This window comes from Astatotilapia calliptera, chromosome 23 (genome assembly GCF_964374335.1).
Source record: "Astatotilapia calliptera chromosome 23, fAstCal68.1, whole genome shotgun sequence".
NCBI classification, from domain to species: domain Eukaryota; kingdom Metazoa; phylum Chordata; class Actinopteri; order Cichliformes; family Cichlidae; genus Astatotilapia; species Astatotilapia calliptera.
This window is the reverse complement of record NC_137443.1, coordinates 9,592,439-9,609,553: the sequence shown is the minus strand read 5'-3', so window position 1 is coordinate 9,609,553 and position 17,115 is coordinate 9,592,439. Positions and strand designations below refer to the sequence as shown.

Genomic DNA, 17,115 nt, shown 5'->3' with positions numbered 1-17,115 from the left:
AAAAAAAGAAAAAAGCTACAAAAGCATATTTTTACAGCATTTTCTGCTTGCTTGAAAAAATCAACTCTTCAATAACATCCAATAAAATTGCCTTCAAAAGCTATTCTCTTGTACACATAGGTATGCCATCAAGAACATATGTGTGTGAAAACAGCAGCCACCTTTTATATAGACCATGTTCGTGTATGTGTGGCTACCTAAAGCAACCCATCAGCAACATTAGCACATGTCATGCCCTTGACTTTGAAACATAAACAGTCAGTGGCCCATGGGTAATTAATTTTGGCTGCCATATCAGGTTGTTTTTCAGATCATATTTCTTCAAAGTCTTGCGTAAGCGCGTTGGCCACAGAGGACGCAGGGTGATGACAAAGTCTTGGCTCACGTACATCAGATTAAGTCAGCTCTGATGCTTCACTCTTATGGAAAGGTCCCAAATACAATCACTAATAAAGTGAATCAAACAACACTTTTATTACACATCAAGAGTAAATATAGCCGAGCCCTCGTGGGCGCTAGCCCTTTAAAAGCATGCTAATCACTGAACTTGAAACACCAGAATTTCAGGTAATGCTGCATTGCAATGGTACACCCATTGCACGGCTGTTTGGAAATGTTTTCTGGAAGTGTCAAACAGTGAGAGCCAATGTTACTTACCACTCTGAATGTCAAATTTGCTTGTGGTTTTTATTCAGTTTTAAACAACAACAAAAGATGAATGTGTTTCATGTCATCATTTTTGGACAGATTTTCACTGCTTCTGCTCTAATGGTAAGCAATTTTATTCACTCACTTATTCTGCTCACAGGAGACTGCTCTCGTTTTTCGATATACACTACTACAAGCAGTTAGTAACTAACTGGTGATAAATTTTTCAAATTTGGTTGAGAGAATGAAACTTCATGCAAGTCTGTTTTCCCTTTATGTTCATTTAAGTGTATTTCTTTTCCTTCTCTTCACCCAGGGACAGTGTGCTTCACAAGTCATTTCAGCCCACAGCAGTGAGACCCCGCCTGACAATTTTATAGGGTTTGACGCCGTCCCTGACAAAGTGGTAGATGGCTCGGTGGTCCGCGTGCGGTATCAGTGCTCTGGGCAATGTCAGCTTGCAGTTGAGGTGGTGGTGTCCACATTGCAGAAGACAGATTTAGTGGTCTTCAGGAGAAAATGGAAAAGCAGCAGACTCCGTGACTACAGGATCCACCAGGTGCTGCTTAGACTGCCTCCGTCCATTTCATATCAACGCGACTTTTTCAACAGGAACATTTTGGACACACAGAATGTGACAGTCCGTGGTTGGCTGGGCAGCTTTAAAAATGGCAGTGAACTCAGCACATACCACAGCTCCATGTTGAGGATTTATAAAGCGCTGCAGATAATTCCACCCTCTGAGCGGCCAAGTAAACCTCCCACTGGTTGCCCGTCATGGTCGGCTCAACTAATGTGGCAGATGACCAGCCACAGAATCCATCAGTGTCCACATGAATCAGGTTTGACCCTTAATCACATTGTCATTTCCTCTGCATGTCTCATCTTTATCTCCAAAGCTTTTAAAGAACACATGCAAGTGTTTGCAAATGGAGCCTTTCGCTGTTCTGTTTGATCCCAGACATAATCGATATGCTAAAGTTCCCTCTGGCAAGTACTGGTGAGCGCTTTGGAGTGATCCGCAGGTTCCAGCCTTTTATTGACAGAGCTCTAGAGAGAACCCGGCGTCACGCTGTGACACAGCCCAGGTTGGACTTCTAATTTACCTCATTTTAGCTGGAACTTATTTAGTATGAAGTTCAGCCACACAGCATGAAAAATCTCCAGCTGAGTTTCCAAATGTTGAATCAAAGGATTAAGTAAAACAGAGTGTTTGATATTATATGTTTCAAAGGTACTCTCCGGCCCATTTTCCTCAAATATAAAGTACATAATAGCTCTGCTTTGTGTTTATATCAGCAGAATGACAGGTCACAAGTCACTGATCATTTCCTTTTCAGTGCAGGCATCAGTTAGAACACACTCTACTTTTAGTTTTACTTCAGTGTCTTTTTAAATGACTTTACAAGCTTCACCAAGCCGCTTCACCAGAGCATATAAGCTTTTTACTTACGGTCAATGAAAGACAGCGAGGTCAGGCATTTTTAACAGACAGCGCCGCGTTTTAAATTCAACCTCATGCTTGAGTGGATGAAGAAATGATTTGTCAAATCATGTTTCATTGCTTGGCTTCCAGCGTCACCTTATCTGTGTGGATATACCTACTGAAATGGTGTCAGAAGAAGCTCTGTGGGATCATCCATCATGTCAATAGAAAAAATTTATATGACACAGTTCTGATGCAGCTTACGAACACAGGTGGGTCATGCCAGCTCATGTGTACCCCTGATAGGGGATTACAAAGAGGTGTCACAACATGATTGTGAGTGAAGATTTGTGGTTTTTGCGCAGATGTGATTTATTAATATTGCTAGCACAAAAAATATGTATTAATAAGGAGCTTTGGATCTCCTGTGGTGAAATTCACGACTGTCATATGTGCCGTACAGGGAACATCATAATTCAGGCACGAAAGATAACTGGAGAAGATGAAGCATTTCAAGTCCAAGCAATGTTGCCTCTCTTGAAATGGATTAGATTAGACTATTACATACAGGACTCAGAGGTAAAACGCCAAAGAATGACTCTGGTGGTGGGATGAGGAATAAAAATCAAAATAATGCTCTGGCAACATCTTATAGTCATTCTTTTTCTGCTGGGTTTTCTTTGGACTTCTAGCTTTTGTTTCCCTTTGGAACAGCTGTAAGATCTTGAAAGATGGTTTATTTCCAGCTGGGAAACTCCAGGCGATTGCAGTGTGTACTGCAATTTGGAGTTGTTTAAAGCTGAGCAGGTTTTTCAGGACTCATGTATTGTTATGTTTGACTTTTAGGTGCTGCTGGAAACCACATGGGATGGTCAAACTCAGAAACATTTATACAAGTACGATTATGATTTTTGGTATAAAATAAGCAAAACACACTGTTGCCAAGTTTCTGGAAAATAAATATTGTTTGCTCAGTGATTGTGATTGCTGGTTTGAGTGGTATTAAATGTCATAGATTTCAGGACAGCATTCATTACGATGACACAGATGGATACTTTGTGATTGGAGGAGGCAGTTACTTACAAGGCATCCGTGGGTATTTTGGGCCTATCAGATACTACCGTTTTGGAACCAAACAGGTAAGTGTAAAGAGGTAAAATGTATTCATTTGCTTTGCTTTCTAGCACAGCCTCACTCTAAAACAGTGTATTATGATCTCAAGGTCATAAAGTATTAATGTTTCATGCCAAATTATGTCAGCAAACAGCCTGACCACGTGTAAGAGTACACAGGTAATGAAATGAGGCAGTGATAAAATCATATGCATTAGTGGACATTGTAGGTTTTTCCTTATTATCTGCCATATATATGCAGTTTTGGTAAGAATTTTACACACACCCATCATGCAGGTCATGATAATTTTTTAAAATTATTTTTTGAACTGTTCTTTTCTGGATTGGATTGATTGTACTGCAGTCATCTTTTAAAAAGTTTCAAAAATTGGGTACACAAGTTTGGATGCATTTTGGAGTTTTTCTAATCCACACAGGATCAAAATTATACATACCAGTTGAAATATATGCATACACCCCGACTAATATTTGATTAATTATTTGCTAAATGTCCTTTAATCGTTCATTTATTCATCCCTGGATAAGTCAAAGCAAATGGATGGGTGTATGGTTCTTCAGAAATTTGCACCTCCACTGGACTTTTGGTAGCCATCAAGAAACTTCATTCTAATTCAAATGGGCAGAATTCCGGCTGGATATTTGCCTGCTCCTCTTGGCAGAGTTGGGAGAGTTCTTACAAATTGGTTGGTTTTACTGGCACAGATCAGGCTTGTAGGTGTAGCCCACAAATTTTCTATCAGGTTGAGGTCGGGGCTTTGGGAAAACCATTGCAGAAGCATATCCATTCCAAAACCAGTTCTGATGTGTGTTCGGGATCATTATTGGAATATCCAATTTTATACAAGTTTCAACTGTCTAGCTGTTTGAGCTAAACGTAATTTTTTTTGAGGTAGTTCTCCTTCTTCGTTATTCCATCCACTTTTTGCAGTGTATCAGTAACCAGCAGCATGATGCTAAATAAGTTCTGAGCTTTGGTAATCCAGCAAGTGCTGCCAAATAAATCATTTTATGCATGTAAGGATAAACTACTAGTTTTAGTAAATATTCTAAACAAGAATAAGAGATAGAACCTCCTGAACCACCTTTTAAAAGATCTAAATGAGTGTTTTGTATATGTGTGATTTTTTTACAACCATTACAGATATATTGTTCAATCATTCCAGCCTTGAAAAACAACAGTATTCATCACTAAAAGCCCCACATTACCATGACATTCATGCCCATGATGAGTGTAAACGTCTGACCACCATACTATTAGCAATGATGGAACTTTTAAACAATGATGGTTTTTGTGAAAATAATCCCTACAAGCCAAAGGTCAAGTCTTCAGGGAGGCCAAATCCCTCTGAACATTCATTTTCAGACAGTTTTTTCCTGCTTGTGAATCTTTATGATGTCATTGTCATCTGATATCTGTAATAGGGTCATCTCAAGCACAGTTCTCACTGTGAGCACAGAAACCCCACACACTTGCTGGTCAAGCCTCCAATCATATGAATCTAGACTAAAATGTGTATAAAGGGAGAGGAACTATAACGGCTTGTATTAGATAGTGGGTAAACCAAGAGGATGCACCAAGGGCCAGTAAAATATTGCTACGATTTTAGGCTGTGAATCAAGGAAAGATAAGAATAAAGAAACAAAACTGGAAAAGAGCACAGTAGTTACATTTTAAAGACAATTGTATCCTAAATATCTTAAACCCAAACCAAAATAGAACTAAACACGAGGGACATTGTTTGCTTAATCTTTTGCCCACTGATACAACATCACTTTATCACTATTTCAATTATAAATCAGTACAGATCAGATATTCTTAGATTACAGAGATGAAGATGCTGCAATAGCTTGAAGAGATGACACATTATTGCAACAACTGAGAAAAAAAACGTTAGCTTTTGATTGCGACTTTTTCCATTCTTGTACAAGTGGTGACGCATACATTTTTTCAAGGTGATGACATTTACCATTCAGGAGAAGACTGCAGTGAGTCTGGCACACCTCATATGACGGTATAAATACTCATGAGGCTGCGGTGATGTCATGATGACCATTAACTAGGCTTAATACTTCCTATTTCCTCTGTTTTATGCCTGTTAATGCTAATTTCAAATACAGATTTATTCATATCACAGATCAAAAACCAACTTCCCTCCATGCCAACATTAAATGAATTGCAGAGGATTCACCAAGAGTGTCAGGAAATAAGAGCATTTACAAAAGCTTTTATGCAAGAAGTGAATGAGAATTACCTCCTGTCGCCAGTAAGTAGAGGTAAAAAAAATGTTTTTATATTTCCTATAAAAGCCATGTTGCACCATTCTGGGTGGAGCGACCTTTAAGAGACCTAATATCAAGTGTGTCAATACACTGAAAGTGCACCCATTGAGTATGGAAAGAACGCTGTGAACAGGTTCCTTTTTTTGTTTCATTTCAGATGTCTGTACCCCCGACTTCTTAAGGCTGTTGGGTCAGTTTGCATCAAAAGAGAAAACATGCACACAAACACGGACGTTTGAAACACAGATAAAGTACAGCACTCTCTTTCAGCTCTTGCTAAGAAAGGAGGTGGAAATCAGAACAGGTAGATATTTTTTTTATCTGGTTATAACCTCAATCACCATAAAATATCTGATTTATAGAGGATACATTATTTAATAAACACCTATCTGTTTCTGAAGGGTCTTTAAACTTGAAGGATCTCGGGAGCGTTTTGTTTGAGGAGACAGTCGGAACAATGTTCTCTGTGGATAAAGCACAAATGAAAATCACATCCCAATCAATGGCTGCGTTACAAGAATCCTCCTGCTTAGGAAATCACAGAGCATCTCTCTTATTGGCCACCATCCATCTCTCCGGCCTGGGACATTCAGTCAATTATGAGCAGGTACAGTCAGTGCCTTTGTTGTATCTTAATTACTATTTTATCGCACGTAAAGCAATTTGCATGTAACAGGTAATACTAACCCCCTTGCATTTTTCAGGGTCACGTCTATAGTTTGATTGGTGCCTTAGGTGATGACCGTTTTGCCCTGATGCATGCAGGGTACAAACACTTGATGGGAATTGATGGGTTTCCTAAAGACTTGGAAATGGCTTATAGCTACTATTCCAACATTGGAACGCAGACCTGTATCGACAGTTCCAGGATATATGAAAACAAGGTATGTTTAGATCATTAAGATCACTTCTGAATTTGTGTTTTTATTTGAATAACTAATAATAGCCTTGATAATAGAGGAGTTCGTGTAAGTTGAGAGTGGCGTTAGTTCATGCAGGGCATGAAGTCAAGCTGAGCCAACAGTTCAAACAGATTAGCTGATAGCAGCTGATTTTAATGCCAGCACACGTCAGAGAATCACTCAGCTGATAATCATCTGAACATTAGATAGCCAGATCTCTTGTAGGCTGTACTATAAATATTTTATTCCAGTAAATGATTAATCAAGCCTGGGATAATTAAAGTATATTTCAGTTTTATGCTGCTCTAGCTTGTCTGTTGCTGATACTGATCTGTAAGCCACTTTGCAACCCTCCGCCTCATCCCTGCTCCTCCTTAACATAGTGTTACTTAATCCGTATCAAGTGGTTATCTCTGTTGTCTGCTGCTTATCTGCTTACCTTTGCCTCTTCATTATACAACAGTATTACCGAAACAAAAATATAATTACATCTTTCATTTCAATTGTATTTATTTAACAGCAGCCTTAAGGTGCTTTCTGTTGTAAGGTAAAGACCCTACAAAGGAAACACCAACAATCATATGACCCTCTATGAGCAAGCGCTTTGGTGACAGTGGGAAGGAAAAACTCCCTTTTAACATTAAGAAACTAGGAGCGGCCATCTGCCACGACCAGTTGGGTTGAGGGGAGGGAGGTTGGGGTGAGGGGCTTATATATGGGGTGAGGGAATTTGTTACATGGGCTCATATAAGATATGCTATAACATACAGTTTGTTAAAGTATATTCAAAAAGCTAGATCTGCGTATTTATTTCCTTTAAAGTTTTTTTTAAAGAATAAGATGAAAAGATTGATACCTCTCTCATATCCGTGTATTGAATATGCAACTACAGCGAGCTTAGCTTAAAAACACACAAAGCGCAGTATGAAAAGAGCCATTCAGACACAAATGTATTCATACAAACATGCACGCATGCTGTGGAAATGACATTCTGCCTTCAGAATATGATAATAATGTGTCTGTTAGTCCAGCCATTTGTGAATGATTTAGCTGTGTTGATGAATGGAGGAACTGCACTTGAAAGATGAGGAGCGCACTATGAGAAAAGGCTACATCCGACTGATTTCCTGTTGATTCTTCGAGTATTTAAATAAGCATGCTTCTAATGAACAGAGGTACATGAAAACAGCAGAGAGACCTTACTGTCTATTCCAGCTTCAACAAGGCAGTGCACCTAGAAAACAACTGTAGCAAGCCTAGTAGTGATCATTTTTCCGTGGCATATTGACCGAGCTTTTTAAGAGCTGACAACAACCCCCTGAATCCAATCTTGATAAAAGCAACGAAAACCTATTTTCTATTTTCTCTTTCTTTTCGTGTTGTTTTGTCTCTTCTCGGTGGTGTGGGCTCAGCTTAAAGACAAAACAATGATGTCATGCACTTCTGTGCACCAATCAGGATTCAGCACTATTTAAATCTCAGTGTTGTGACTGTGCTGGGTTGTTAGCTTATGTTGCCTGTCAGTCAGGCTTGGGCAGACTTTGATTTGTTAACTTGAAAACAAAAAAAGGAAAAAGCTAGTTGCTAGTTTCTTTTGTTTTTAACCTTTGACTGTATCTTGAGATTATTTAAAGTGGCTATAAAAAAAAGTGTTGCACAATCTGGGTTCTCTGTCTCGGCTCTCATTGTTCAAGCTGCAGCATTCTACTGAAAAAGCTCTAAAAGGCCATTAAACTCGAACTCACAAACACAGCGTCTTTAATTTTAATTCAAATTACAATTTTATCTTCCAGTGATTATGAAAATAAGATAATCAAGATGACAAGATTACACTTTTTTTTTCCAATTATACTGTGGCTTTTTCTTTCAACGCCACAACTTTTGTTTACTTTTGTAGCTCCCTAAATCCCCAATTCACTCTTTATTTATATATTATTAACTTTACAATTACAGTTCAGTCAATAGACTGGTATAAAAGCCATTTCTAGTCTATTATTTTTCCACATAATCATGATTTGCCCGTTTTTAAGGTATACCTGTTAAACTGCTCAGTAACATAAATCAGCCAATTCTGTAATCAGTCAGTCAGAATCAACAACTGAATGCATTTAAGAATTTAGACATGGTTGAGACAGCCTACTGAATGAGAACAATCTGCTGTAAAATAGGGAAAAGTGCTGATTTAAGTGATGTTGAACGTGACATGGTTGCTAGTAGCAGATGGCTTGGTCTGAGTATTTCAGAAATTGCTGATCAACTGGGATTTTACCGCACAACCATGTCTAGGGTTTACATGCTCCAAAAAGGGGTAAATGTTTCATATCTGGGTGTTAATACCTCGTTAATATCAGAGAACAGGGAAGACTGGCTAGAATGCTTCGAGCAGATTGGAAGGGAAAAGTAAGACACGTGCAAGGTATGCAGAAGACCTTCTCTGAACGCACAACACTGGTTGCCAGTCCTGTCAGCTAAGAACAGCAAACTGAGGCAACAGTTCACAAAGGCTCATCAAAAATGGACAATTTGAGGTTGGAAGCAATTTCTGTTGCCACATTTAGATGTTAGGATGAGAATTTGGTGTAAACATGAAAGCATGAACCTTATCCATCCTGCCTTGTATTGGTGTGTGATGATTTCTTGGCACACTTTGAGCCCCTTAGTACCAATTAAGTATCATTCAACCAGAACAACTTACCTGAGTATTGTTGCTGTCCATTTCCATCCATTTATTACCACAGTGTACCCGTCTTCTGATGGCTGGTAAATTAACCGCTGTAACTGTAGTAGTCAAATATAGTGACGGTAGCGTTTTTACTCATAGTGCTAGTATCACCAGTTGTTTACTATCATAACACATCTGTTTGTCTTTTCTAAAGCAACACTCAACTGAACATATCTATTTAAACAATGAAGAAGATTTAAACAGACTGACACATGAGACAAAAGATGATTTCCAGTATCTGAAATTCCAAGCAGAGAGAGGAGACATCGAATCTCAGGTATGTGAGCTACACGAAATCTTTTGACTTCTGACAAGATGAACTGTTGAAATATGTGCATGTGACCCGTTCAAATTCAGTCATACTTTAATTTCTCCTTCGTGGTCAATAGCACAGTCAGTGTTCAGAATAGGCTAATAAAAACTCCATTAACTTTAGAAACGCATGGGAACAATGCTGTACTGGGGACAAAATGGAGTCTCAAAGGACATAGTGAGTGCGGCGAAATGGATTGAGAGAAGTGCTATGCAAATGAAGGATCCCTCTGCGATGTACGACTACTCCATCCTCCTGATGAAGGTAGTGTAAGATAGTAAAAATGGCTATTTTACAATTGAATTGAACGATGTGTGCATGTGTGTGCGACGTCTGTGTTTTGACAGTTATCGATTCACTGATTGATGTTGATTCGTTCAGGGCCAGGGAGTGAAAAGAAACTACACCCGAGCTTTTCGGCTGCTGAGAAAAGCAGCAGCAATGGTGAGAGTGTACAAGTCAGTTGGTGTGTTTACAGTGTGTGAATTCGCTATGAATACCGGCGTCTGTTTCCTTGCTTTAGGGCTCAATTAACGCCTTGAATGGTTTAGGCTGGTATCATGGGACTGTACTGAAGGACCACAAAAATGCAGCGAAATACTTTGAACAAGCTGCTTTAAACGGGAGCGATGATGGGATGTTCAACCTGGGGATTTATCATCTCAGTGGGATGGACCCAGATAGACCCTGGAGAAATGAGGTTTGATTTCCACAACTTCAGAAATGGATTTTTATCCAGGTATGATCAACGAGCCAAACTGTGTTTTTTTTTTTTTTAATGATCTGCAGAGTGCTGCTTTTGAGCAGTTTCTCAACGCGTCTCGGTTTGGTCATGTCACTGCATCAGTGGAAGCTGCTCGGTACCTTTCGATGGGAAGCCTGGAAGGGGTGTCTCAGGATATGAAGAGAGCTGTAATGTAAGGGGCTTTCATTAGCTTGTTGAAGAAAGCTTTGTTATGGGCTGTTGCACTGTAGCCTGCAGCTTAGTGGCATCTAATTTCAATGACAGTGGCTAATTCAAGGTCAGAACCCAGTATTTGCATATCTAAAAATAAGAGCCACTGTCACCGCATTATTGTCTGGCGCAGAGAGATTCTGCTTACCAATGTTCCTCTGGTATCTTATGAATTTAAAGAGGCTCCTCCTACAGCTGTTGATGCTTGTGTTTAGAATGACCTCAACAATTTGGAACTATTTTTAGATCACATTAAAATATTCTCTGTTTAGGTGGAGTTAATTATATCCCATAATACATCAGGTGTCCTTTAACCTCTATGCAGTCTGCTGAAAAAGGTCTGTGAGCGAAATGGACACCTTGGATTTATGATCAGAGAGGCTCTTCAGGCCTACCTCCAGGGCTCTTGGTAGGGAAACATTAATTTCAATTACTTTTCAAATGCCCTCATTTAATCATTGTCGCTGCTCTTTATTATTGTCTTTGCTTCGTCACATTTGTTTCATTGTGTTTCCAACAGGCAGGAAGCCTTTGTGAAGTACCTTTTGGCAGCTCAAACTGGTCTGGTTTTGGCCCAAAGCAATGTTGCACACCTGTGCGAGGTGAGTGCATGCTCTTTCACCGGTTTAACCCATTATGACTACCCTAAAACAAAACACAGCCTGGGCTTTTCGTCATTATCCTGCAATCACGTGTGGAATTCTGATTGAAGCTGATGAACAAATTGCACATAATTCCTCTATTAAAATCATCATTGTCACTGTGCACTCGTTCTCCGAAATGCAGGAGCTGAATCTCGGTTATGAATGTCAGTGGAGATATCATAACTACTCTATATTAAACTATGACCCGCATCCTTTCGGTGAGTTTTTCTCATTTCATTTTGCTTTAAATCCATTTTCCCTGTCAATCTGGTCACTGAACAGAAAGTATTTATCTTCTTTTATAGCTCTACTGAAAATGGGAGACTACTACTACTACCATTCCCCCGGCACACAAGAGGACTCATTATCCTTGGCTGAGCAGGCCATATCAATGTATAGCAGAGCAGCACTAGCAGGCAGCCCTCAGGTGACAGATTTACTTCAGCTATAATCTCATCACCCTGTGATAAACTTAATTAAACTTCCACAGGCTCTGGCCCTCTGCAATAAAAGCAACAAACAGCATTGTATTGTGTTATTATTTAGATACTTTCTCGGTGAATAAGCCATCATTGCTGTTATGATTTTGTTTTTCATATTGGCTCACAGGGAATGTACAACTTGGTTGTTTTGGCACAAGAAGGCCACAGTCTTCCCCGGAGCATCCTCAGATTCGTTAATGTTTCGCATCACGATGATCTGGATATGGTGATGGAGAAGATCCTAAAAAGGTGCTTTTTAAAATTTAATCAGCTTTCACAACCACAGTGAATAATGATGGTCATTAATGGGATCTCTAGTACGTTGGTAAAACTTTGAAATACTGCCATTTGAACAATACTACAAAGGTTTAATATTCCTAATGTAAATTCTCAGGAAGCTTTGTAGTGGTACATTTTTTAAATTACTTTCTTGCCATGTGTGAGATAAAATGATAGTTACCACTCCTGTCTGTCTGCACTGCTAAATCCACCTTTCTTGTGGAGTTGTGCCGGCTTTGCTCATCTGTCTTTAGTTTGAGCTGAAGTTTTTGACAAAGGCAGTTAGCTAACAACAGTGGTTCCCACTTATCAGCCACAGCGTCAGAACCATCCATCCATCCATTTTCTTTTACTCATCCTGTTCAGGGTTGCAGGGGGGGCTGGAGACTGTCTCAGCTGTCAAAGGGCAACTTGCAGGGTACACCCTGGACAGGTCATCAGTCTGTCACAAGGCTAATAGAGAGAGACAACCCTTCACACTCACATTTACACTGACGGCCAATTAGAATCACCGATTAACCTAACATGCATGCCTTTGGACTGAAGTACCTGGAGAGAACTCACGCAAACACAGGAAGAAGATGCAAATGTCAAAATGCTAAATACTGCCTGCATCTCTCCATGATGCATAAGGTGTCATTTGGCTTTGGTGCCTTCACACATTAACAGACAGATAATCCTATTTTAGCAGTTTACAAAGTCCATTAAAAAAGGTTCGAGAGATGGCAGCGTCATTAGTCGTGGGCTTATCAGCCTGGGGGTTATGCCCATTTGCACTTACACACTTGCTGTTTCATTCAGTTTCCATTGCCTTTTACTTTCACATGCTTTTCAGGTTTAGGAAAAGATTGTAGTTAGGGTTAATATATACTTTAGACCCTTTTGGTTGATGACATGCTTTTGACATGTCTAGCAAGTGACACTCTGCAGCCAAAGGACATTGTTTGTGTAACTGAGACATGCCAGCTATTTTGCTATTTTTAAGTGTTCGAGGAGTGATAACCGACTGGTGCATCGCTCTGGTACAACTAAAACAGCTCTGATCTTTCAGAGGAACATGAGACCCCCGGGTTATCCTGCGGTGTCTTGCACCTGGGGGCTCAGGGGATGGGAGCTTGTTCCAGCACATCCAACAGATCCTCACTTGAATCGGAAACTGAGGAGTCTGGATCAAAGCAGTGAGGCAGGGCACACTGACAGGGAGGTCAGGGTCATCAGTACATAAAAAGAGGGATACACACTCCAGCTCCGAGACATTTTCCGGCAGAATTTATTATCTCAGTTCAACTCTTATTTAATACATGAGGTTTATTATGTAACCTCTTTTTCCATTCAAGACAAAATACACAGTGTATGCTTTAGGATATAGACACATTGTGATGGACAAGTTGCTATGAGCGTGCAATGTCCTTGGTGTCTCACTCAGATCCACCCCCTGTTTGTCATGTCTGCTTACAAAATAACAACATAGTGACAGCTAAAATGCTCATGGTGAGACTTCAAAAGAGAAGACCACAGCCCAGTAGGTGATGTTACAGTGATGCTGCAGTCTATCTTTTAATGAGAACTCTACGTCTGCAAAATGTTTAAACGAGTGGAATATTTCAAGCGAACTGCCATCCGCATTAATGCCAGGACACAAATTTTCCAATAACATGATTTTATATGATAACAGTTTTATTCATCTGTCAGTGGTTTGAATCTGCTCGTTCAATGTGGGCTTCTACTGCTATTTCTAAATAGGTATGAGGGCGTGTTATATTATATTTTTTATCTCATGTAACACAGTTTTCATGTTTATCTCCTAAGATGTGTAGACATGGAGGCTGAAGAGGCAGTGACGCCCTGTTCTTTAGCTCTGCTTGGACTCCAGATGGGAAAAGCCTTGAGGAGAATGACTCAGAATGGTGCACAGCTCCTCTTGGTAAGCATAAGGCGATATACTCATGCTGTGTGTAGTAAGGGGAAACATATCACACGCTGCACTCACAAACTACAGAATATTAACATCCTTCAGTATTTGAAAAATGCAAAAATGTTAATTTTATCTTCATCATGAGTATGGCGTTTTGTTTTGTGAATGGAAATGTGAACTGCTTCTTTGTAATCCTTTGTAGGCATATGCATCTCTTCTTTCTGTCCTTATCTTTGCTGTTGTGGTGCCTTTGCAGAGCAGTCTTGGTAAGTATTTGTGTGGTTCACTACTGCGCTTAATTGCCAGTGGTTGCCACAAGATGGTGCAGTTTCATTATACATTGCTTTACACTACCCATTTTTATGATTTGCAAATTTGCAAATAATCTATATACTGTCAGTGTCATGTTTGCTGCTGGAAGTGTCTTTACAACCATTCATCCTCCCTCTTTTGTAAATTAACACAGGGAACAGAAATCCTACAAATGCACTAAGGGCAAGGAATGGCGGCGTCGTGAACAGGGAGCAAGATGGCACCATGGGAAGAACCTACAGAGGGGCATGGAATCTAAGGCTTACCATGAATGGGGAGCAGTGGTTGCGACAGATCAGCGATTTGGCCGTGACTGCGTCTGGCGTGTGCCTGTGTGCTTTCTGGACCACACTCCTCTATCATCTTTTATGACATAAGATACCAAGAAGAGTGATCCCATAGCCACAGCAAAAGCCTCAGACGCTACATATTGTAAGAGCACACATTTAGCAGATGAGTTACAGAACTATTCGTGTGACACATTTGTGTTTTGGAGGCTTGTGACAGGAAGGGAGAAGGAAAAGAAGGTCAGGTTGTGAGCAAGCTGCTTTGGTTGAGTTAATAATTTTTCTCCTGTAATCATTTTTTTTGTTTTATTTGTGGAAAATAAAATGCTTACCATACAATCTGAATCTAGAGATGTTTTTATTATTTATAATAAAAAACATAAATGTGACAGTTCTTTATATATATGTATATGTATATATATATATATATATATATATATATATATATATATATATATATATATATATATATATATATATATATATATATATATAAATAAGAGGAGGGAGACGAGGAACCATCATGGAAGGACAGGCCCCTGCACGGTATGTACCACCGGCAGATAGAGGAGGTGGCTGATATCCAGAAATCCTACCAGTGGCTGGACAAAGCTGGACTGAAAGACAGCACAGAGGCACTAATCATGGCAGCACAAGAACAAGCTCTGAGCACAAGATCCATAGAGGCTGGGGTCTATCACACCAGGCAAGACCCCAGGTGCAGGCTGTGTAAAGATGCCCCAGAGACAATCCAGCACATAACAGCAGGGTGCAAGATGCTAGCAGGCAAGGCATACATGGAACGCCATAACCAAGTGGCCGGCATAGTGTACAGGAACATCTGTGCCGAGTATAACCTGGAAGTCCCGAGGTCAAAATGGGAGATGCCCCCAAGGGTGGTGGAGAATGACCGAGCTAAGATCCTGTGGGACTTCCAGATACAGACGGACAAAATGGTGGTGGCTAACCAACCAGACATAGTGGTGGTAGACAAACAGAAGAAGACGGCCGTAGTGATCGATGTAGCGGTTCCGAATGACAGCAATATCAGGAAGAAGGAACACGAGAAGCTGGAGAAATACCAAGGGCTCAGAGAAGAGCTCGAGAGGATGTGGAGGGTGAAGGTAACGGTGGTCCCCGTGGTAATCGGAGCACTAGGTGCGGTGACTCCCAAGCTAGGCGAGTGGCTCCAGCAGATCCCAGGAACAACATCGGAGATCTCTGTCCAGAAGAGCGCAGTCCTGGGAACAGCTAAGATACTGCGCAGGACCCTCAAGCTCCCAGGCCTCTGGTAGAGGACCCGAGCTTGAAGGATAAACCGCCCGCAGGGGCGTGCTGGGTGTTTGTGTGTATATATATATAAAGAACTGTCACATTTATGTTTTTTATTATATATATATATATATATATATATATATATATATATATATATATATATATGTGTGTGTGTGTGTGTGTGTGTGTGTGTGTGTGTGTGTGTGTGTGTGTGTGTGTGTGTGTGTGTGTATGTATATTTAAAAGCAACAATCAATCACTGATGGATGAGACGTTACACCAGAAGCTGTGTTTTAATAAGTCAACTATTAAGGCTTGTCCCTGGTCCTATCAGCGGCATGTTGATGATAAATGTCTCTCAGGAGACAAGACATGCAGCATGAGCCTGCAGGGCACTTAACTATTGTTCCCAGTATACAACCGGAGCAGTGGAATTTCAGTTGATATTGACTGAATCTCTGTTAAGCTGCTGCTTTTGGTCGATATCTCAGTTTTCGCCATCACTAAGGAGAGTTTGGCTGGAAAGGAAGTTAGTATAACAATTGGTTACACTTCAAACACAACTTTAGAGCATGTGTTGGAGTGTTTAAAAAAAAAATTAATGCGCCTCTGTGGTATTGTTGTTTCTGCATTCATAAAGATAACAGGCAATTTCCTTTGAGGGATTGTGTTTCTATGGCTGCCAATGAACATGAGGAAGAGGCAGTGTCACTCAGTTCATAACAGTTATTTACAGCTCTGAGTGACTTGTGATGATGTGCAGTTTATAGCTGGTATTCACTGAGCTGTCATTAGTTAAATAAGGAGTTTCACAGTGTAAACAGCTCCATGTGGCACTCCGTCAGTGTAGAGTGACGTCTGTGTATAATTTGGGGATGGACTAATGATCTCCCTCTTCCTTCAGCTATCTCTGTCCACGATGTTGTCTATCTCTGGCTTTAAACACTGCCTACACGTACTGCAGTAATCTCTAGGCTAGTGTTTTCTGCAGTTTATGTGGTAGAAATTTTTTGTGAAGGTCATCATAGGACGTAAGTCAAAACAAAACAACTTTTTTTTAACATGCTGTTAAGCAAAATAAGGTATCAATTCATTTCTACCAGTTGTCAGTTACCAGAATATAAAAATATGAATAAGGCCACAGTTAAACTTATTGTTTCTGTCAAAGCTTAGTCCATTTATTTTGTAACCATTTATCCCACTAGTGCCGCAACATCAGAAGTGGATACCTCCAACCAAAGCTGAAGATTCCTTCTTTTTGTATGAACACACGGATCCAGATTATTGTTAAAGATATTTCCCTGAGAACATCAAACCGAGGCCTCTCACTCTATCTTACCTCAACTGAATATGCAAAGATATGATATAAAATGCAGTATATATGTTGCTCTGTAAAACAGCGGTAATCAAGCTGAACCAAGGTCAAACACCTCTGGCAGGATTTTCACGTAAATCGGTTCATAACTTTGTGAGAAGTCTGAAACAAACTGAACAAATCACAGAACCTCACTGGTTGTGATAAATAGTGAAAGCAACTGCTCC

The 17,115-nt window shown here is 40.0% G+C and overlaps 1 protein-coding gene across 1 annotated transcript; it reads left to right on the top strand.

Annotated features, from left to right (window-relative positions):
• The first annotated feature begins 612 nt into the window (after positions 1-612).
• LOC113016071 (protein sel-1 homolog 3) lies at positions 613-14,637 on the top strand. The gene is made up of 24 exons (XM_026158584.2): positions 613-771; positions 965-1,490; positions 1,610-1,736; positions 2,225-2,346; positions 2,538-2,653; positions 2,921-2,970; positions 3,090-3,213; positions 5,343-5,481; positions 5,645-5,791; positions 5,889-6,094; positions 6,192-6,371; positions 9,266-9,388; positions 9,548-9,688; positions 9,806-9,868; positions 9,948-10,124; positions 10,214-10,341; positions 10,705-10,788; positions 10,900-10,981; positions 11,166-11,241; positions 11,329-11,450; positions 11,633-11,754; positions 13,594-13,708; positions 13,902-13,965; positions 14,166-14,637. Exons 1-24 carry the CDS (start codon positions 715-717, stop codon positions 14,381-14,383), a joined length of 3,309 nt encoding a protein of 1,102 aa, XP_026014369.1. The 5' UTR covers positions 613-714; the 3' UTR covers positions 14,384-14,637.
• The last annotated feature ends 2,478 nt before the right edge of the window (positions 14,638-17,115 follow it).